Source organism: Salmo salar, chromosome 20, assembly GCF_965601325.2.
Source record: "Salmo salar chromosome 20, fSalSal1, whole genome shotgun sequence".
NCBI classification, from domain to species: Eukaryota; Metazoa; Chordata; class Actinopteri; order Salmoniformes; family Salmonidae; genus Salmo; species Salmo salar.
Window position 1 is genome coordinate 33,866,435 of NC_138310.1, and position 22,519 is coordinate 33,888,953.

Genomic DNA, 22,519 nt, shown 5'->3' on the forward strand with positions numbered 1-22,519 from the left:
TTTTCGAAGTCTTTCTCTCTCTGCCCACCAATTACGGTAATGAGTGGTTGGGAGGGAGGGATGGAGGGAGGGATAGATGGATGGAGGTGGGGTGTGTGATTGGGGGAGAACAGACAGAGAGGACAGACAGAGACAGAGAGAGTGTAATGTTTACAGTTCTTTTTTTAATACATTTTTTGTTTATTATCTATTTCACTTTCTTTGGCAATGTAAACATATATGTTTCCCATGCCAATAAAGCCCTTTGAATGGAATTGAATCGAGAGAGGATCCCTCCATCCTCCACTATGTCCCTGGTTGAATGGAATTGAATCGAGAGAGGATCCCTCCATCCTCCACTATGTCCCTGGTTGAATGGAATTGAATCGAGAGAGGATCCCTCCATCCTCCACTATGTCCCTGGTTGAATGGAATTGAGATGGAGACTATGGCATGATCTAAAGTGGAGTATAGTCATTTATTTATTTCACCTTTATTTAACTAAGCAAGTCAGTTAACTTCTTGGTGACGGGGCAGTATTCGACAATTCAGATGAATAACGTGCCCAAATTAAATTGCCTGCTACTCGGGCCCAGAAGGTAGGATATGCATATTATTAGTAGATTTTGATAGGACACACTCTGAAGTTTCTAAAACTGTTTGAATGATGTCTGTGAGTATAACAGAACTCATATGGCAGGCAATAACCTGAGAAAAAATCCAACCAGGAAGTGGTTTGTAGTTTTTCAAGCGATTGCCTAGCCAAACTACAGTGTCTGTGGGGTCATTTGCACTTCCTAAGGCTTCCACTAGATGTCAACAGTCTTTAGAACCTTGTTTCATGCTTCTACTGTTACTGGGGAGAGAATAAGAGCTGTCTCAAGCCTGGGACCAATGAGTTGTTTACTGCGCAGGCACACAGGTGCGCCGTTACTTCTTTTTCCTCTGTAATGAATACGCTATTGTCCAGTTGGAATATTATCGAGATCTATGTTAAAAAGACCCTAAGGGTTGATTGTAAACATCGTTTGACATGTTTCTACGAGCGGTAATGGAACATTTTGACTTTTCGTCTCTGGTTTTGCGCTCGCGCATTTTGCCTTTGGATAGTGATCTGAATGCGCGGACAAAAGGAGGTATTTCGACATAAATATGGAGTTTATCGAACAAAACAAACATTTCTTGTGGGAGTCCTGGGAGTGCATTCTGACGAAGATCAGCAAAGGTAAGTGAAGATTTATAATATTATTTCTGAGTTTTGTTGACTCCCGAACATGGCGGGTAACTGTATAGCTTGCTTTGATGGCTGAGCTCTGTACTCAGAATATTGAACAATGTGCTTTCACCGTAAAGCTATTTTGAAATCTGACACAGCGGTTGCATTAACCTGTTAGGGCTAGGGGGCAGTATTGACACGGCCGGATAAAAAACGTACCCGATTTAATCTGGTTACTACTCCTGCCCAGTAACTAGAATATGCATATAATTATTGGCTTTGGATAGAAAACACCCTAAAGTTTATAAAACTGTTTGAATGGTGTCTGTGAGTATAACAGAACTCATATGGCAGGCAAAAACCTGAGAAGATTCTGAACAGGAAGTGGCCTGTCTGACAAGTTGTTGTTCATCTTGGCTCTTTTTATTGAAGACTGAGGATCTTTGCTGTAACGTGACACTTCCTACAGCTCCCATAGGCTCTCAGAGCCCGGGAAAAAGCTGAATGATATCGAGGCAGCCTCTGGCTGAAACACATTATCGCGTTTGGCAAGTGGCCGATCAGAGGACAATGGGCTTAGGCGCGTGCACGAGTCGACCCCGTGCTTTATTTTCTTTCCTCTTTTTACCTAAACGCAGATTCCCGGTCGGAATATTATCGCTTTTTTACGAGAAAAATGGCATAAAAATTGATTTTAAACAACGGTTGACATGCTTCGAAGTACGGTAATGGAATATTTAGAATTTTTTTGTCACGAAATTCGCCATGCTCGTCACCCTTATTTACCCTTTCGGATAGTGTCTTGAACGCACGAACAAAACGCCGCTATTTGGATATAACAAGGGATTATTTGGGACCAAACCAACATTTGTTATTGAAGTAGAAGTCCTGGGAGTGCATTCTGACGAAGAACAGCAAAGGTAATAAAATTGTTCTTATAGTAAATCTGACTTTGGTGAGTGCTAAACTTGCTGGGTGTCTAAATAGCTAGCCCTGTGATGCCGGGCTATCTACTGAGAATATTGCAAAATGTGCTTTCACCGAAAAGCTATTTTAAAATCGGACATATCGAGTGCATAGAGGAGTTCTGTATCTATAATTCTTAAAATAATTGTTATGCTTTTTGTGAACGTTTATCGTGAGTAATTTAGTGTTCGGTGGGAATGCTAGTCACATGCTAGTCACATGCTAATGTAAAAAGCTGGTTTTTGATATAAATATGAACTTGATTGAACAAAACATGCATGTATTGTATAACATAATGTCCTAGGGTTGTCATCTGATGAAGATCATCAAAGGTTAGTGCTGCATTTAGCTGTGGTTTGGGTTTATGTGACATTATATGCTAGCTTGAAAAATGGGTGTCTGATTATTTCTGGCTGGGTACTCTGCTGACATAATCTAATGTTTTGCTTTCGTTGTAAAGCCTTTTTGAAATCGGACAGTGTGGTTAGATTAACGAGAGTCTTGTCTTTAAAATGGTGTAAAATAGTCATATGTTTGAAAAATTGACGTTTTTGCATTTTTGAGGTATTTGAATATCGCGCCACGGGATTACACTGGCTGTTGAGTAGGTGGGACGCAAGCGTCCCACCTAGCCCATAGAGGTTAAAGAGAAGTGTATCTATAGTTCTTTCAATAACTGTTGTAAATTTGATCAACGTTTATGATGAGTATTTTTGTAAATTGATGTGCTCATTCACTGGAAGTTTTGGAGGCAATACATTTCAAATCAAATGTATTTGTCACATACACATGGTTAGCAGGTGTTAATGCAAGTGTAGCGAAATGCTTGTGCTTCTAGTTCCGACCATGCAGTAATATCTAACAAGTAACCTACCAATTCCACAACAACTACCTTGTACACACAAGTGTAAAGGAATGAATACGAATATGTACATAAAAATATATCAATGAGCAATGGCCGAACGGCATAGGCAAGATGTAGTAGATGGTATGGAGTACAGTATATACATATGAGATGAGTATTGTAGGGTATGAAAACATATAAAGCAGCATTGTTTAAGGTGGCTAGTGATACCTTACATCAGGATGGCAAGATGCAGTAGATGGTATAGAGTACAGTATATACATATGAGATGAGTAATGTAGGTTATGAAAAAATTATAAAGTGGCTTGTTTAAAGTGGCTAGTGATACATCTAATTATTTCAAGATGGCAAGATGCAGTAGATGGTATGGCGTACAGTATATACATATGAGATGAGTAATGTAGGGTAAGTAAACATTATATAATATAAAGTGCCTAGTGATAAATTGATTACATCAATTTTCCCATTATTAAAGTGGCTTGAGTTGAGTCAGTATGTTGGCAGCAGCCACTCAATGTTAGTAATGGCTGTTTAACAGTCTGATGGCCTTGAAATAGAAGCTGTTTTTCAGTCTCTTGGTTCCAGCTTTGATGCACCTGTACTGACCTCGCCTTCTGGATGTTAGCGGGGTGAACAGGCAGTGGCTCGGATGGTTGCTGTCCTTGATGATCTTTTTGGCCTTCCTGTGACATCGGGTGGTGTAGGTGTCCTGGAGGGCAGGTAGTTTGCACCCGGTGATGCGTTGTGCAGACCTCACTACCCTCTGGAGAGCCTTCCGTTTATGGGCGGAGCAGCTGTCGTACCAGGCGGTGATACAGCCAGACAGGATGCTCTCGATTGTGCATCTGTAAATGTTTGTGAGTGTTTTTGGTGACAAGCCGAATTTCTTCAGCCTCCTGAGGTTGAAGAGGCGCTGCTGCGCCTTCTTCACCACTCTGTCTGTGTGGGTGGACTATTTCAGTTTGTCCGTGATGTGTACGCCAAGGAACTTAAAACTCTCCACCCTCTCCTCTACTGTCCCGTCAATGTAGATAGGGGGCTGCTCCCTCTGCTGACGATCATCTCTTTTGTTTTGTTTACACTGAGTGCAAGGTTATTTTCCTGACACCACACTCCGAGGGCCCTCACCTCCTCCCTGTAGGCCGTCTCGTCGTTGTTGGTAATCAAGCCTACCACTGTAGTGTCGTCTGCAAACTTGATGATTTGAGTTGGATGCGTGCATTGCCACGCAGTCGTGGGTGAACAGGGAGTACAGAAGAGGGCTGAGAACGCACCCTTGTGGGGACCCAGTGTTGAGGATCAGTGGGTTGGAGATGTTGTTACCTACCCTCACCACCTGGGGGCGGCCCGTCAGGAAGTCCAGGACCCAGTTGCACAGGGCGGGGTCGAGACCCAGGGTCTCGAGCTTAATGACGAGTTTGGAGGGTACTATGGTGTTAAATGCTGAGCTGTAATCGATGAACAGCATTCTTACATAGGTATTCCTCTTGTCCAGATGGGTTAGGGCAGTGTGCAGTGTGATCGAGATTGCGTCATCTGTGGACCTATTGGGTCGGTAAGCATTTTCTGAACATCACGCGCCAATGTAAAATGGGGTTTATGGATATAAATATGAACTTTATCGAACAAAACCTACATGTATTGTGTAACATTGAGTCCTGGGAGTGTCATCTGATGAAGATCATCAAAGGTTAGTGATTAATTTTAGCTGTATTTCTGGTTTTTGTGACGCCTCTCCTTGCTTGGAAAATGGCTGTGTGTTTTTTTTTGTTTAGGCGCTGTCCTAACATAATCTAATGTTATGCTTTCGCCGTAAAGCCTTTTTGAAATCGGACAATGTAGTTGGATTAACGAGAAGTGTATCTTTAAAATGGGATATAATAGTTGTATGTTTGAGAAATTTGAATTATGAGATTTTTGTTGTTTTGAATTTGCCGCCCTGCTTTTTCACTGGCTGTTGAATAGTGTGTCCCAGAGAGGTTAAGAACAAATTCTTATTTACAATGACGGCCTACCAAAAGGCAAAAGGCCTCCTGCGAGGACGGGGGATGGGATTAAAAATAAATAAAATATAAATATAGGACAAAACACACATTTACCAGACGCTCTTATCCAGAGCGACTTACAGTAGTGAATGCATGCATTTCATACGTTATTATTTTTTCCCCGTACTGGTCCCCCGTGGGAATGAAACCCACAACCCTGGCGTTGCAAACACCATGCTCTACCAACTGAGCTACAGGGACCAGAGAGACAACACAACACCAGGAAGAGAGACCTAAGACATCAACATAGAAGGCAGCAAGACATGACAACACAGCATGGTAGCAACACAACATAACAACAACATGGTAGGAACAGAACATTATAGCAGCACAAAACATGGTACAAACATTATTGGGCACAGACAACAGCACAAAGGGCAAGAAGGTAGAGACCACAATACATCACACAAAGCAGCCACAACTGTCAGTAAGAGTGTCCATGATTGAGTCTTTGAATGAAGAGATTGAGATAAAACTGTCCAGTTTGAGTGTTTGTTGCAGCTCGTTCCAGTCGCTAGCTGCAGTGAACTGAAAAGAGGAGTGACCCAGGTATGTGTGTGCTTTGGCAGTGTGTGACTGGCAGAACAGGTGTTGTATGTGGAGGATGAGGGCTGCAGTAGATATCTCAGATGGGGGTAGTAAGGCCTAAGAGGGTTTTATAAATAAGAATCAACCAGTGGGTCTTGCGACGGGTATACAGAGATGACCAGTTTACAAAGGAGTATACAGTGCAGTGGTGTGTCCTATAAGGAGCATTGGTGGCAAATCTGACGGCCAAATGGTAAAGAATGTCTAGCCACTCGAGAGCACCATTACCTGACGATCTATAAATGATGTCTCAGTAATCTAGCATGGGTAGGATGGTCATCTGAATCAGGGTTAGTTTGGCAGCTGGGGTGAAAGAGGAGCGATTACGATAGAGGAAATGTAACTTTAGCCTGCACCTTTGATATGTGGTGAGAGAAGGACAGTGTACCGTCTAGCCATACTCCCAAGTACTTGTATGAGATGACTACCTCAAGCTTTAAACCCTCATAGGTAATAACACCTGTGGGGAGAGGGGCATTCATCTTACCAAACCACATGACCTTTGTTTTGGAGGTGTTCAAAACAAGGTTAAGGGTAGAGAAAGCTTGTTGGACACTAAGAAAGCTTTGTTTGTGGAGCAGTGGTTCCCAAACTTGTTATAGTCCCGTACCCCTTCAAACATTCAACCTCCAGCTGCGTACCCCCTCTAGCACCAGGGTCAGCGCACTCTCAAATGTTCTTTTTTGCCATCATTGTAAACCTGCAACACACGACACATTTATTAAACATAAGAATGAGTGTGAGTTTTTGTCACAACCCGGCTTGTGGGAAGTGACAAAGAGCTCTTACAGGACCAGGGAACAAATAATAATATAATAATAATCCATAATTTTGCTCTTTATTTAACCATTTTACATATAATACCTTATTTGTTCATCGAAAATTATGAATAACTCACCACAGGTTAATGAGAAGGGTGTGCTTGAAAGGATGCACATAACTCTGCAATGTTGTGTTGTATTGGAGAGAGTCTGTCTTAAATCATTTTCCACACACAGTCTGTGCCTGTATTTAGTTTTCATGCTAGTGAGGGCCGAGAATCCACTCTCACATAGGTACGTGGTTGCAAAGGACATCAGTGTCTTAACAGTACGATTTGCTAAGGCAGGACACTGAGCACAGCCCAATCCAGAAATCTGGCAGTGGCTTCTGATTTGAATTCAATTTTCACAGAACAGCTTGTTGCAATTTCGATGAGGCTCTCTTGTTTCGATATTTGTAAGTGGACTGGAGGCAGGGTATGAAAGGATAATGAATCCAGTTGTTTGTGTCATCCGTTTCGGGGGAAAGTACCTGCGTAATTGCACACCCAACTCACTCAGGTGCTTCGCTATATCACATTTGACATTGTCCGTAAGCTTGAGTTAATTTGCACACAAAAAATCATACAATGATGGAAAGACCTGTGTGTTGTCCTTGTTAATGTCCCGCATATTGAATATAGTTGCGGAGAGTCCCTGTAATCCTAGATTCAGATCATTCAGGCGACAAAAAACATCACCCAGATAGGCCAGTTGTGTGAGAAACTCGTCATCATGCAAGCTTTTGGCTACATATGGACCATTAGTGGAATTCCCGCTAGAGAGTAATGGTTAATGTGATTGGATGTTAATTATTTGACTAGGCTACCTGTATTTGACATTGTGTTGTTATTTCACTGAACACTAGATGGTTTAATTTTATTTTCTGTAGTGAAACGTAGGCTACTCAGGTGAGAAAAAAACCTCACCCAAATGTATAGCCCAGTTGGAAAATATAAATGGACTGTTTGAATTATTATAATTTTTTAAAATGTGAATCACATTTTTATTTGGCATACCCCCGACGGCATTGTGCGTACCCCAATTTGGGAATACCTGTGGTAGAGCATTTAACGGGGAGGGGTAAGCTAAGTATAAGACTGTATCATCTGCATATAAATGGATGAGAGAGCTTCCTACTGCCTGAGCTATGTTGTTTATGTAAATTGAAAAGAGCGTTGGGCCTAGGATCGAGCCTTGGGGTACTCCCTTGGTGACAGGCAGTGGCTGAGACAGCAGATTTTCTGACTTTATACACTGCACTCTTTGAGAGCGGTAGTTAGCAAACCAGATCAAAAACCCCTCAGACACCAATACTCCTTAGCCAGCCCACAAGAATGTTAATAAAAATAACAGCACAATATTGCTTAGAATCAAGGGCAATGGTGACATCATTGAGGACCTTTAAGGTTGCAGTGACACATCCATAACCTGAGTGGAAACTGGATTGCATACCATAGAGAATACTATAGACATCAAGAAAGCCAGTCAGTTGATTATTGACAAGTTTTTCCAACACTTTTGATTAACAGGGCAAAATATAAATAGTCATATTGTTCTGTAAACTACTGGGGGTCCATCACAAAACTTTCTCTCTCATTGTCCCTCTCTCAATTCAATTCAAAGGGCTTTGTTGGCATGGGAAACATATGTTTACATTGCCAAAGCAAGGCGGCCAGGCAGCATGAAGTGGGCACTCTTAACCGTGGCACTCTTTTTCAGCAAGGTCATTTGTGGAATAAATCAACTTGATTTAATCGTCTTTGTGTAGAATTGAACTGCAATCTCCCACTGCTTCAGTCACGGCCCTGTTTCTGCTTTCATCACACTCATCTCTCCTCCTATCACCCCTGGTCTTCCACTCGTTCTGTTGTTGTGTTAATCCACGTTTAGCATTTCCTCTCCATGTTTGCCCTCCCACTTCTCCTCCCCCATATCTCCTAGTCCACTTCACCCCTCTCTCACCACTCCCCCCCTAATCTACAGCAATTACACAGCTCTTCCCATCTCTCTCCATGTACTCATTGTCTCATGCCTTGACTTTCAATACAATCTCCTCTGAAGTTTCTCTTGTCTCCTGATGCAACAACTCGGTTTGTGTGTGTGTCCGTTAAACTACTGTTTGTCTGTGTATTTATCTCCTTGTGGGTACCTGGGTTGTTCCACCAATTAGGTGCCTTTTGAGTGGTGTAACTTGGTCACCTAATTTTAACATTCTGTCATAAAGAGTGCATTTTCAACTTAATAAAAAACATGTTTTCCCATGTAAAAAAAATAATACAAATAAATACTATAGTAAGTGCCTATTAAGTGCCAAATAAAGTAACAGGGTTGACCATAACAGGGTTGACGACTTCATCTTAAATCATCCATAAATTCTCCTGTGACCGAGGGAATGGAAGCTTGTTGTGTGCAACAGGGAAGGGCAATTGAATTCAAGCTTTCACATTTGTTTTATTGTTAAACATGTCTAGCCTGTCTATCTATGGGTAATAGGGTTGATGTGTTATGTGCAACCTGCTTAGTTATCCACCACAAAATGGCCAAAGGGAGTAAAACCAGTTCACCCGCTTTTACACTATGATTTGACTATTAGATGTTCAATGTTTCTTTTGAAGAATAAAAAAAGGAATAGTTTCACCCTATTAAAACAAGAGTTCAATTCACATAACAGGGTTGCCCTTAAAATGAGGAACATGGTGTTGTTTTTTTACCTTAAAGTGACTAACGATCTTCAAAAATGACATTGTCAACAGAATAACTAGGGCTTTACAATGATGGTGAAAACTTGGATAAATGTTGGTGTTAAGTGGGTTAAAATCTTCCTAGAAGTCACAGTGGAGGCACAGAGGGACGTGTCAAAATGCAGAATCTTGGCACTTTAGCAAGATTATTTAAAAAAAAAATGTATTTAATTTTCCATGTGGTTTATATTTAAGGGCACTCTATTGAGAAGAACAGGCTTTTAAAATTCTATTCAATATTATTGAACAACTTCTAATAAAAATTTCAAAGGGATGCAAAATGCACTAATTTCATGGAATGACCCACCTGCTTTTGACCAGGGTTTGTGTGTGTGTATTCTTTTGTAGTGGTCGGGTGCTGTACAGTGTAGGTTTCCTTCTTTCTTGGTCTGAATCATTTTAGTCTGCATGTTGCTGCTTCAAAGAGCCTAAAATAGCCCTTTAATTATAGTGCAGTGTGTGAGCTCCTCCATGGTTAGCAGCTATAAGCAGAGCCTGGCAGTATCTTCAGTAAAGCGCTCATTGAAAGGAGCGCTAGCTAACTGAAGACGAGAGGCTGGAGCAGCAGCATGGAGGCACATCAGAGGAGACCTAAAGGAGCTCTGAACCAGCCAAGCCCTGCTCCCTGGTCGGCTTCTCTGCTGCTCTGGCCCTTCCCTCCACCAGCCTGAACCTGCGCTCTCCCACAACGCAGCACACGCACATACACACACCTAGAGTGAAGATGGGAGCTAGAGAGAGACATCACAGAGATGGGAGTATAGAACTCTTACAGCGGAGTGGCTAGCTAAAGTCCCAGAGAGATGGAACACCGGTACTCTGTTTCCATAGAACCCATAGAAGTGACCTTGGCACATCTCAAGAGTTCAACTGTGGAGAGACACAGACCTCTGCTGCCTCACCCACAATCAACATTTTATGGGTTTGCAGTTTTCCCTTTGGTCTGTGGTGTGTGTGTGTGTGTGTGTGTGTGTGTGGTGTGTGTGTGTGTGTGTGTGTTTCATCTGTTGAAATCATTAGACCTTCTCTTTGCTCTCATTTCTGTGGCATGTTACTCCTTCTCTCCCTTTCATTATATTTTCCCTTACTAGTTTAGTCTCTTCTCTTATGTAGGGCCTTTAATATGTAGTATCTTTTCATAATACCTGCTAAATCTGACAGAGACCCCTCATTAAGCCCCCCTAACATGCAGGCAGTCAGACTGGCCTCAGGACTGACGCTGTGTGGTGACAGATGGGAAGTGCAGCCTGCCATAGCAACTGGTAATGACAGTGGCACTAATCATTTTAAACAACCGCCTTCAAGCTCTGCAAAATGTTCCGTTATTGTGGGGAAACGTTCAAGTCACTAAGCAGGTACCCCGGAGGGTTGTTTGTGTTTGTGTGTGTGTGTGTGTGTGTGTGTGTGTGTGTGTGTGTGTGTGTGTGTGTGTGTGTGTGTGTGTGTGTGTGTGTGTGTGTGTGTGTGTGTGTGTGTGTGTGTGTGTGTGTGTCAACACCAGACCTTTTCTGGCAGGGTAGAACCTAGCAGATGTGCTCTTGGCTCCCTTGAGGATCTCTTCTCCTCTCATCTTGTCTCTCCTCATCCAGCACACGCACCCATACCCTCCAATGTTTATACGCTGCTGCTCTCCAGATAATAACTCTAGTCCATGTTTATTCCCTTCTCCCCACTGCCTATCCCCTCAAGTTTCCCCTCCTCTCTTCCTTATCCTGGATTTCTATACCTCCATGATCTCTCTCTTTCTCTCTCCATCTCTCTCCCTCCCCCTCTCTTTTTGTCTCTGACTTGTTGTCCTCCAACCCATCACCTCTATAGTTCTGGTTCGTTGCTATACCCTCAAACTAGGCCAGGAAGGAAGTAACGTGATGTCGTCACCATAAATCATTACTCCTCCTGAAGGAGCTCAGGTCTTATTTTTAGAGGAACAGAAATATTATTCAATTCATGATATCACTTTACTGAGGCTTGTCTGACGTTTCGCACATGACTTCCCTTTGATAAGAGCGAGGCACGGAGACGCGACAGGGAACACAGGCGTGGATAATGGAAACTACACTGCATTTTCATTTCCGCTCTATCGGTTTCTTACTGTCTGTGGCTCTGTGTGTTTGTGTTTTGCTGCATTGTGTGTTTGGGTGTGTGTGTGTGTGTAGGTGTGGTTGTGCCTATTCATGTGTCTCTGTGTGTGTGTTGTGTCTCTGTGTGTGTGTGGGTGTGCGTGTGTGTGTGTTGTGTCTAGTCATGCGTCTCTGTGTCTGTGTGTGGGTGTGTGTGTGTGTGTTGTGTCTAGTCATGTGTCTCTGTGTGTGTGGATCTGTGTGTGTTGGGAGGATGTGTCTCTGTGTGTGTGTGTGTGTGTGTTGTGTCTAGTCATGTGTCTGTGTGTGTGTGTTGTGTCTAGTCATGTGTCTCTGTGTGTGTGTGTGTGTGTGTGTGTGTGTGTGTGTGTGTGTGTGTGTGTGTGTGTGTGTGTGTGTGTGTGTGTGTGTGTGTGTGTGTGTGTGTGTGTGTGTGGGTCTGTGTGTGTTGGGAGGATGTGTCTCTGTGTGTGTGGGTGTGTGTGTGTTGTGTCTAGACATGTGTCTCTGTGTGTGTGTGGTTGTGTCTATTCATGTGTCGCTGTGTGTGTGTTGGGAGGATGTGTCTCTGTGTGTGTGTGTTGGGAGGATGTGTTCCTGTGTGTGTGGGTGTGTGTTGGGAGGATGTGTCTCTGTGTGTGTGTGCCACTTTGATGACAGAGAAAGTCATCAACATCCCACTGCTGCTGAACTCTGATAATTATGACCTCAAAGGTGTTTCATTTGTGACATAAACATGTACGACGCTTCGATGTGCATTGCCAATCTTAGGTTAAGTGAAACGTGTGTGTTTCAAACTGTATTATCTAGGTACAGTGCATTCAGAAAGTATTCACACCCACATTTTGTTGTGTTTCTGCCTGAATTTAAAATGTATTCAAAATTGATTTTGTGTCACTGGCCTACACACAATACCCCATAATGTCAAAGTGGAATTACGTTTTTAATTAAAAATGAAAAGCTGAAATGTCTTGAGTCAATAAGTATTCAACCCCTTTGTTATGGCAAGCCTAAATAAGTTCAGGAGTAAATATGTACTTAACAAGTCACATAATAAGTTGCATGGACTCACTCTGTTTGCCATAATTGTGTTTAACATGATTTTTGAATGACTACTTCATCTCTGTACCCCACACATGCGATTATCTATAAGGTCCCTCAGTCGAGCAGTGAATTTCAAACACAGATTCAACCACAAAGACCAGCGAGGTTTTCCAATGCTCAAAGGTATATTCAATGTTTTTTTTTGTACCCATCTACCAATAGGTGCCATTCTTGTGAGGGCATCTATTGGTAGATGGGTACAAATAAAATTAAAATAACAATTGAATATCCCTTGGAGCATGGTGAAGTTATTAATTACACTTTGGATGGTGCATCAATACACCCAGTCACTACAAAGAAACAGTTACAGAGTTTAATGGCTGTGATAGGAGAAAACTGAGAATGGGTCAACAACATTGTAGTTATTCCACAATACTAACCTAAATGACAGAGTGAAAAGAAGGAAGCCTGTACAGAATAAAAATATTACAAAACATGCATCCTGTTTGCATTGAGGCACTAAAGTAAAACTGCAAAAAATGTGGCAAAGAAATTAACTTTATGTCCTGAATACAAAGTGTTATGTTTGGTGCACATCACTGAGTACCACTCTTCATATTTTCAAGCATGTTGATGGCTGCATCATGTTATGGGTATGCTTGTCATCGGCAAGGACTAGTGAGTTTTTTTGGATAAAAAGAGTTGGAGCTAAGCACAGGCAAAATCCTAGAGGAAAACCTGGTTCAGTCTGCTTTCCAACAGACACTGGGAGATGAATTCACCTTTCAGCAGGACTATAACCTAAAACACAAGGCCAAATATACACTGGAGTTGCTTACCAAGACGACATTGAATGTTCCTGAGGGGCTTAGTTAAATTTAACTTAAATCGTGTTGAAAATCTATGGCAAAACTTGAAAATAGCTGTCTAGCAATGCTCAACAACCTACTTGACAGAATTGAAGAATTTAAAAAAAGAATAATGTGCAAATATTGTAAAATCCAGGTGTGCAAAGCTCTTAGAGACTTACCCAGAAACACTCACAGCTGTAATCGTTGTTAAAGTTGATTCTAACATGTATTGACTCAGGGGTGTGAATACTTATGTAAATTAGATATTTCTGTATTTCATTTTCAATAAATGTGCAAATATTTCTAAAAACATGTTTTCACTTTGTATTGTGCATAGATGGGTGGGGAAAAAATGTGTGGAATAATTCAAAGGGGTATGAATACTTTCTGAAGGCACTGTATGTGTGCTTTTCTACAGAGGTGCTGGACAGCATGGCCAGGTTCCGGGCTCTAGGTGTGTGGAACTACACCATGGTGACTCTAGCAGAACACGAGAGGGTTCTGTATGTAGGAGCTAGAGAGGTCCTGTTCGCCCTGGACCCTAACGACATCAGCAGACAGCTACGACCTCTGGTAACTACACACAGACAGACACACACACACACACATACACACATGCACAGACACACACACCTCAGCACGGCAGACATCAACCACCGCTACAAACTCAACCCCATAGACCTGCGACAAGAGTCCAGTCAGTTTCTTGTGCAACATTCCTTAACAATGTTGAATGGAATTAAAGTGTCCTGATTCTGATGTCGTTTGTTCAGTGGTGGAGGTGTAACAAAGTGATTACATGATTATCTATATGAATGTTAATCAATGTAATTAGTCCATGAAAAGCTTAGTACAATGAAGGCTTGGTATAACTTGTTAACGTGCCTCTGTACCTCACATCTTATATCCACTGAGACAAATGCATCTTTGAACAGCAGTATAGAGATTTTTATTTGATTTAACTTTAAAATGAGAGTTAATTGGATTGTTGTGTGACTGATTATGAACATCCAACAGTTCTGTGTTGTGAGCATCCCAGTAATAAGCAGCCCACCTGTTTGCTGCTGTTCTGGTGTGGTTTAGAGGGATGATAGGGCCACTGGATGCCAACTGTCTCACTATGTCCCCGCTCTGCACCTATCTCACCATCTGCTGTGTCATCCTCTTATCTCTCTCTCTCTCCCCCACTGTCTCTCTCCCCCACTCTCTCTCTCTCCCCCACTCTCTCTCTCTCCTCCCACTGTCTCTAAATCCATCTCTCTCTCTCTCCTCCCACTGTCTCTAAATTAATCTCTCTCTCTCTGATCCATCTCTCTCTCCCCCACCATCTCTCTCTCTCTCCCACTGTCTTTCTCTCCTCCCACTGTCTCTCTCCCCCACTCTCTCTCTCTCCTCCCACTGTCTCTAAATCCATCTCTCTCTCTCTGATCCATCTCTCTTTCCCCCACCATCTCTCTCTCTCTGATCCATCTCTCTCTCTCCCACCATCTCTCTCTCTCCCACTGTCTCTAAATCCATCTCTCTCTTTCTCTCTCGCTGTTATCAATTCAATTTAAGGGCTTTATTGGCATGGGAAACATATGTTAACATTGCCAAAGCAAGTGAAGTAGGTAATAAACAAAAGTGGAAAAAAAACTATAAAAATGAACAGTAAACATCACACTCACAGAAGTTCCAAAAGAATAAAGACATCTCTACCTCACTCTTCCAACTCTCTATCTGTGACTGTCTCTCTTGCACTCATCCCCTCTCTCTCTCTCTCTCTCTCTCTCTCTCTCTCTCTCTCTCTCTCTCTCTCTCTCTCTCTCTCTCTCTCTCTCTCTCTCTCTCTCTCTCTCCCATCCCTCTATCGCTCCCTCTCTTTATCTCTTGCAGATTGAGTGGCCAGCACCACAGGAGAAGAAGAGAGAGTGTTCTGCCAAGGGCAAGAACAACCAGGTACGGATCCTTAAAGTTTCTGTTGACCTTCGAGTACTTCATTAGACTGAATTGATGATTATTGCTATGAATGGTAGAATATTATTCTTCAGTGTTAGTCTCCTCTCCCACAGACGGAGTGCTTCAACTACATCCGCTTCCTGCAGAGCTACAACCACACCCACCTCTACACCTGTGGAACCTTCGCCTTCCAGCCCAAGTGCACCTACATCGTGAGTGGCTCTCAATGGCAGAGTCCCAAATGGCACCCTATTCCCTTCTTAATGCACTACTTTTGACCAGAGCCCTGGGAATAGGGTGCTATTTGGGACCAACAAGGTCTCAATCACTTCCTGACCTTAAATCTGTCTTCATCCCACTCTGTCTGGAGGTAATATTAGAGTTGATCTGTCCTTGTGGTGGTGTCACAGCTAGCAGCACCAGTGACATGGTGTCATGTCTTCTATCTTCTGTCTGACACCGCCACACCACATCCTCTCCATACGGCTGAATCAGCTGTGTCAAAGGAAAGAAAATCCCATGCAAACGAGGCAGTGGTATCTGGCTTTGTGTGTGTGTTTGTGTGTGTGTGTGTGTGTGTGTGTGTGTGTGTGTGTGTGTGTGTGTGTGTGTGTGTGTGTGTGTGTGCGCCTGCCTGACGGAGATATGATGAGACGGTGTGGCGAAGGCAGGGAGCGAGGACTGTGGCTCCTGTTAGAACAGTTGTCACGGACAGACAGAGCCCGGAGCTGTGTTAGTCATGCACTGACCACCTGTGTCTCGTGTGTTTGTGTGTCTGTGTGTGTGTCTCTGCGTGTGTCCTGTTGTTAACCCACAGAATGCAGACCACTTCAGTCTCAACCCTGGCTCCCTGGAGGATGGGAAGGGCAAGTGTCCCTACGACCCTGCTAAAGGCCACACAGGCCTCATAGTGGGTAGGCCATCTATTTCACTCTATTCTACTCTACTCTATTTTATTCTATGTGTAAATGTTCTGTAATGGTGCTCATCCTTCCTGTCTCTGTGTCTCCCAGACAAGGAGCTGTACTCAGCCACATTGAATAACTTCCTGGGTACTGAGCCTGTGATTCTGAGGAACCTGGGACAGCAACACTACAGCATGAAGAGTGAATACTTGCCGGCCTGGCTCAATGGTGAGGGGAGGGGGGGGGGGGGGTGTAAATGAGGAGAGAGAGGATGGAGAGGTATGTAAAAAGAAAGCAAGGATAGAATGAGAGAGGTAAATGGAGGAAGTGAGGGAGAGGGGAAGATGGAACTGTAGATATGGGGAAAGAGTTGGAGAGGGAGAAGAGAAATGGAGAGGTTAGGGGCTAGCTAATAGGACCTCAGAGGCAGTGAGAGATGGAAATAGCAGGTGAGTGTGAAAAAGCCTGGTAGAGGGGTGAGAGGTGGAGAGATGAGGTTAGAGGAGTGGACAGGAGTGATACATGAGGGAAGAGGGGGAAGAGGTGTTAGAGAGATAATGGAAGATGATGGAAGGGTATTAAATGAGACGAGGTTAGAGGGTAAAACATTACATTATATTAGAGGGAGTGGAGGTGGCGGTGTGTGTGTGTGTGTGTGTGTGTGTGTGTGTGTGTGCGCACATCTCATGCTCCTGTGTGTGTGTTGTCCTCTCAGAGCCTGACTTTGTGGGCTCGGCCCTGGTGAGGGAGAGCAGTGGCAGTAAGGAAGGGGACGATGACAAGATCTACTTCTTCTTCAGTGAGAGAGCTGTAGAGCTGGACTGTGACACAGAGCTCACTGTGGCCAGGGTGGCCCGCGTCTGCAAGGTAGGCTACACGCATATATGGTTACACACATACAGCTTTGTTTTCGGGAATTTTCAGGACTTTTTGGGGAGTAAAAATGTATTCCCATTCAAAATCGTATTTTCCTTAGCCCTTAACCCTAAACCTTAACCTAATCCTAACCCTTATCCTAACCCTAACTCCTAACCTTAACCTAACCCTAAACCTAACCCTTATGCTAACTCCTAACCTTAACCCTAAACCTTAACCTAATCCTAACCCTTATCCTAACCCTAACTCCTAACCTTAACCTAACCCTAAACCTAACCCTTATGCTAACTCCTAACCTTAACCCTAAACCTTAACCTAAGCCTAAACCTGATCTTAGCCCTTATCCTAACTCCTAACCCTAACTCCAAACTCTAACTCTTCTAACCCCAAGCCCTAAACCTCACCCTTAAGCCTAAAATTGCATTTTAACACATTCATGACATGAAAAAAGTCCTGACTTTTCAAAAATGTTCTTGTTTTCCTACCTTGTCAGGACATTCTGGTGAATTGTTAGGACATTGTGGTTCTGACACACACACACACACACACACACACACACACGCAGTCTCTCTCACACACACACACAGCCACCAGAATACACATACACACACACACAAACAGACACACACAGCCACCGGAACACACACACCACTCAACCCTACTCTGGGTACTGGTAAGTAAATGCTAACTGGCTATTTACACTGAGACACACACACTTCCGTTTTACTCTTTCTTTACACTCACTCCTCTCACCCAGTTCTATCCTTATTAGGGTTCAATGGTTATCAGGAGAAGTTACGAGTTATGAGCTCAGAGTTGACCATCCACTATCATTACATTATACGACCCGTTGTTTTTCCTGGTGGTCTGGATTAACTCCTTGCCCTAGACTACGTCCTAACTCCTCTGTCCCCAGTCTGTCTGTTTATCACAGCAGGGTGATCTCTCTCTCCTTTACAATCACTCTTCTCACCCCATTCTGTCAAAAAACATCAGTAAATATTATGGAAGTAAACAGATTTTTACACCCTACTGGCATTATGGCACCTCTTCTGACTCCTGGCCCTTGACTGACTATGTGTCTCTCCTCTTAGGGTGATCTGGGGGGCACCAGGACCCTGCAGAAGAAGTGGACCACCTTCCAGAAGGCCAGGCTGGTGTGTTCTCTCCCTGAACGCCACGTCACCTTCAACAACCTGCGGGAAGTCTTCACCCTGCCAGGCATCGACTGGCGCACCACCACCTTCTATGGCATCTTCCACGCCCAGTGGTGAGTCACAATAACACTAACGCCAGGGAGTCGATGTGCCAAAGAGAATAGCGTTTGTCTGCGTCCCCAAATGGCACCTATTCCCTAAATAGTGCATTACTTTTAAACAGAGCCCTGTGAGCCCAGGTCAAAATTAGTGCACTATATAGGGAATATGGTGCCATTTGGGACGCAGACACAATAGCACTGCCAGGGAGTTAGATGTGCCAAAGAGAATCTCTCTGTCCAACTTAGCACTTTTGCTAACACTGGCCTGGCGTGACTTCTAAGTCAATAAACTTTTCCAATTCTTTTGAAGATATTATTTTATACCCAAAATTACAGTTTTACTAGCCTTGAGTCAGCTAATGTGTCTTCTCTGTGTATAGACGGACTTCAGTGGAGGCTGCTGAGGGGAGGACGGCTCATAGTAATGTCTGGAATGGCGCTAATGGAATGGCATAAAATACATAGTAACCACGTGCTCGATACCATTACACCTATTCCGCTCCTGCCATTATCACGAGCCCGTCCTCCCCAATTAAGGTGCCACCAACATCCCGTGATGGACTTTTCCAATTCTGTTATAAAAAAACAAGTTATTCTCTCCTAATAAAACACAACCATTATTATATGTCATACAAACAGACAATGTAAAATGACTACAGAAACAACACACCTAGCTAATAACAACTTCTCCCTCAATGTGAGCAAGACAAAGGAGCTGATCGTGGACTACAGGAAAAGGAGGGCTGAACACGCCCCCATTAACATTGACAGGGCTGCAGTGGAGCGGGTCGAGAGTTTCAAGTACCTTGGTATCCACATCACCAACAAACTATCATGGTCCAAACACACCAAGACAGTCATGAAAAGGGCACGACAACACCTTTTCCCCCTCAGGAGACTGAAATGATTTAGCATGGGTCCTCAGATCCTCAACAAGTTCTACAGCTGCACCATCGAGAGCATCCTGACCGGTTGCATCACTGCCTGGTATGGCAACTGCTCGGCATCCGACCGTAAGGCGCTACAGAGGGTAGTGCGTACGGCCCAGTACATCACTGGGGCCAAGCTTCCTGCCATCCATATACTAGGTGGTGTCAGAGGAAGGCCCCAAAAATTGTCAAAGACGCCAGTCACCCAGGTCATAAACTGTTCTCTCTGCTACCGCACAGCAAGCAGTACCAGAGCGCCAAGTCTAGGACCAAAAGGATCCTCAACAGCTTCTACCCCCAAGCCATAAGACTGCTGAACAATTAATTTAAAAAATAAATGTTTTTAACTAGGCAAGTCAGTTAAGAACAAATTCTTATTTACAATGACAGCCTACCGGGGAACAGTGGGTTAACTGCCTTGTTCAGGGGCAGAAAAACTTATTTTTACCTTGTCAGCTCGGGGATTCGATCCAGCAACCTTTCGGTTACTGGCCCGATGCTCTTACCACTAGGCTACCTGCTACCCCCTTGCCACCCGGACTATTTACATTGACCCCTCCCTTTGTTTTTACACTGCTGCTACTCGCTGTTTATTATCTATGCATAGTCACTTTATGCCTACCTACATATACAAATTACCTCAACTAACCTGTAACCCTGCACATTGACTCGGTACCTGTACCCCTTGTATATAGGGTGGCGCACAATTGGCCCAGCGTCGTTCGGGTTAGGGGAGGGTTTGGCCAGGGTAGGCCGTCATTGTAAAATAAGAATTTGTTCTTAACTGACTTGCCTAGTTTAATAAAATAAATAAAAAATTTAATAAATAAAAATATAGCTTCGTTATTTTATTGTGTTACTTTGATAAAAAATGGTACTTAATTTATTTAGTAAATATTTTCTTAGCTCAATTTCTTGAACTGCATTGTTGATTAAGGGCTTGTAAGTAAGCATTTCACGGTAAGGTCTACACCTGTTGTATTCGTCACGTGACAAATAAAATATAATTTGATCATCTTAAGCCCATTTTTTTGTTGTTCTCTCCTGTCCCAGGGGTGATGTAGATGTGTCAGCGGTGTGTCAGTACCAGATAGGGGAGGTGAAGAAGGTGTTTGACGGCCCGTATAAGGAGTACAGAGAGGGCTCCCAGAGATGGGGACGATACACTGGCACTGTCCCCAGCCCACGGCCCGGAGCGGTGAGTGATGGATTTGTTTTGGTGGGGGGGGGGGGGGAGGTATGAAGGAAGGGGTATAGTGGAGGAATGGAGAGTGAGTTGGACAGGGAGAAGGGAGTCTGGAGAGCGATCAGAGCCAACAAGCGATGCCAGCCTGTCCCACAACTAACAACATTCCTTGTTTCTTCCTCTCTCCCTCACCTCTCTCTGTTCCTTCTCTCTCCTCTCTGTCTCTTCTCTCCTTTCTTCTTCACGGTGCAGTGCATTACAAGCTGGCATAGGGAGAACGGCTACAACAGCTCTCTTCAGCTGCCAGACGCCACCCTCAACTTTGCCAAGAAGCACCCTCTGATGGAGGAGAAGGCTCAGGCTCGCCCCCTACTGCTCACCAAGGGCATCAACTTCACCCGCCTGGCTGTGGACCGGGTCAGCTCCCTGGACCAGCGTGCATACAACATGCTGTTCATCGGCACAGGTTACTATATACACAACTATATAACTATACAACTATATACTGTTCATAGTCACAGATAACTATATACAACTATATAACTATACAACTATATACTGTTCATAGTCACAGATAACTATATACAACTATATAACTATACAACTATATACTGTTCATAGTCACAGATAACTATATACAACTATATAACTATACACCTATATACTGTTCATTGGTGCAGGTACAGTGCCTTCAGAAAGTATTCATACCCCTAGACTTTTTCAAAATGTTGTTGTGTTACAGCCTGAAATTAAAATGGCTTAAATTGTGTGTCACTGGCCTAAACACAATACCCCATAATGTCAAAGTGGAATTATGTTTTTAGAAAATTATACAAATTAATTTTCTATGAAAATCTAAAATGTCTAAATATAAGAATTCAACCACTTTGTTATGGCAAGCCTAAATAAGTTCAGGAGTAAAAATGGGCTTAATTGCTTAACAAGTCACATAATAAGTTGCATGGAATCGCTCTGTGTGCAACAATAGTATTTATCATGATTTATGAATGACTACCTCATCTCTGTACCCCACACATACAATTATCTGTAAGATCCCTCAGTCGAGCAGTGAATTTCAAACACAGATTCAATCACAAAGAACAGAGAGTTGCCGGAGAGGAAGGAAACTGCTCAGGGATTTCACCATGAGGCCAATGGTTACTTTCAAACAGTTACAGAATTGAATGGCTGTGATAGGACAAAACTGAGGATGGATCAACAATACTAACTTAATTGACAGAGTGAAAAGAAGGAAGCCTGTACAGAATAAGAAATATTGCAAAACATGCATCCCTTTTGCAACAAGGCACTAAAGTAATACTGCAAAAAATGTGGCAAAGCAATTCTCTTTTTTTGTCCTGTATACAAAGTGTTATGTTTGGGGCAAATCCAACACAACACATTACTGAGTACCACTCTCCATATTTTCAAGCATAGTGGTAGATGCATCATGTTATGGGTATGCTTGTAATCGTTAAGCACTTTTCAGGATAAAAAATAAATGGAATGGAGCTAAACACAGGCAAAATGTTAGAGAAAAACCTGGTTCAGTCTCCTTTCCACCAGACACTGGGAGATTAATTCACCTTTCAGCAGGACTATAACCTAAAACACAAGGCCAAATATACACTGGAGTTGCTTACCAAGACGACATTGAATGTTCCTGAGTGGCTTAGTTACAGTTTTGACTTAAATCAGCTTGAAAATCTATGGTACAGGTTGGACTCACAGCTGTAATTGCTGCCAAAGGTGATTCTAAAATGTTTTGAGTCAGGGGTGTGAATACTTATGTAAATGAGATATTTCGATATTTCATGTTCAATACATTGGCTAACATCTCTAAAAACATGTTTTAATTTTGTCATTATGGGGTATTGTGTGTAGATGGGCGAGAAAAAACATATATTAAATCCATTTTGAATTCAGGGTGTAACACAACAAAATAAGTCAAGGAGTATGAATACTTTTTGAAGGCACTGTAACTATGTATAACTATATACTGTTCATAGAAACAGGTAACCACTGACAGGGAATACAACATGCTCTATAAGTACCTACCAATGATGAATATACAGTAGGTATGTTTATGGTACCTTCTGACAGGGCCCAGATGAAGCCGTATGCTCACTAAATATGTTAGAGAAGTTGCCCTGAACCACAGATGTATGATCAATTTACTTTACCCCCAATCCCCCCAAAAAAACAAGAGACCCACAATTTACAAGAGATCAGTGTTCAGGCAGTTTCA

At 43.0% G+C, this 22,519-nt stretch overlaps 1 protein-coding gene across 1 annotated transcript in view; it reads left to right on the forward strand.

The window, feature by feature from the left end:
* Positions 1-22,519, forward strand: part of LOC106580489 (semaphorin-4C) — a 90,057-nt gene that overhangs the window by 58,774 nt on the left and 8,764 nt on the right. Inside the window, exons 3-11 of the mRNA XM_014161613.3 lie at positions 13,598-13,752; positions 15,055-15,117; positions 15,231-15,329; positions 15,935-16,031; positions 16,131-16,250; positions 16,738-16,889; positions 17,993-18,168; positions 20,139-20,283; positions 20,524-20,737. Coding sequence (XP_014017088.1) covers positions 13,598-13,752; positions 15,055-15,117; positions 15,231-15,329; positions 15,935-16,031; positions 16,131-16,250; positions 16,738-16,889; positions 17,993-18,168; positions 20,139-20,283; positions 20,524-20,737 — 1,221 coding nt within the window. The remainder of the gene's footprint in view (positions 1-13,597; positions 13,753-15,054; positions 15,118-15,230; positions 15,330-15,934; positions 16,032-16,130; positions 16,251-16,737; positions 16,890-17,992; positions 18,169-20,138; positions 20,284-20,523; positions 20,738-22,519) is intronic.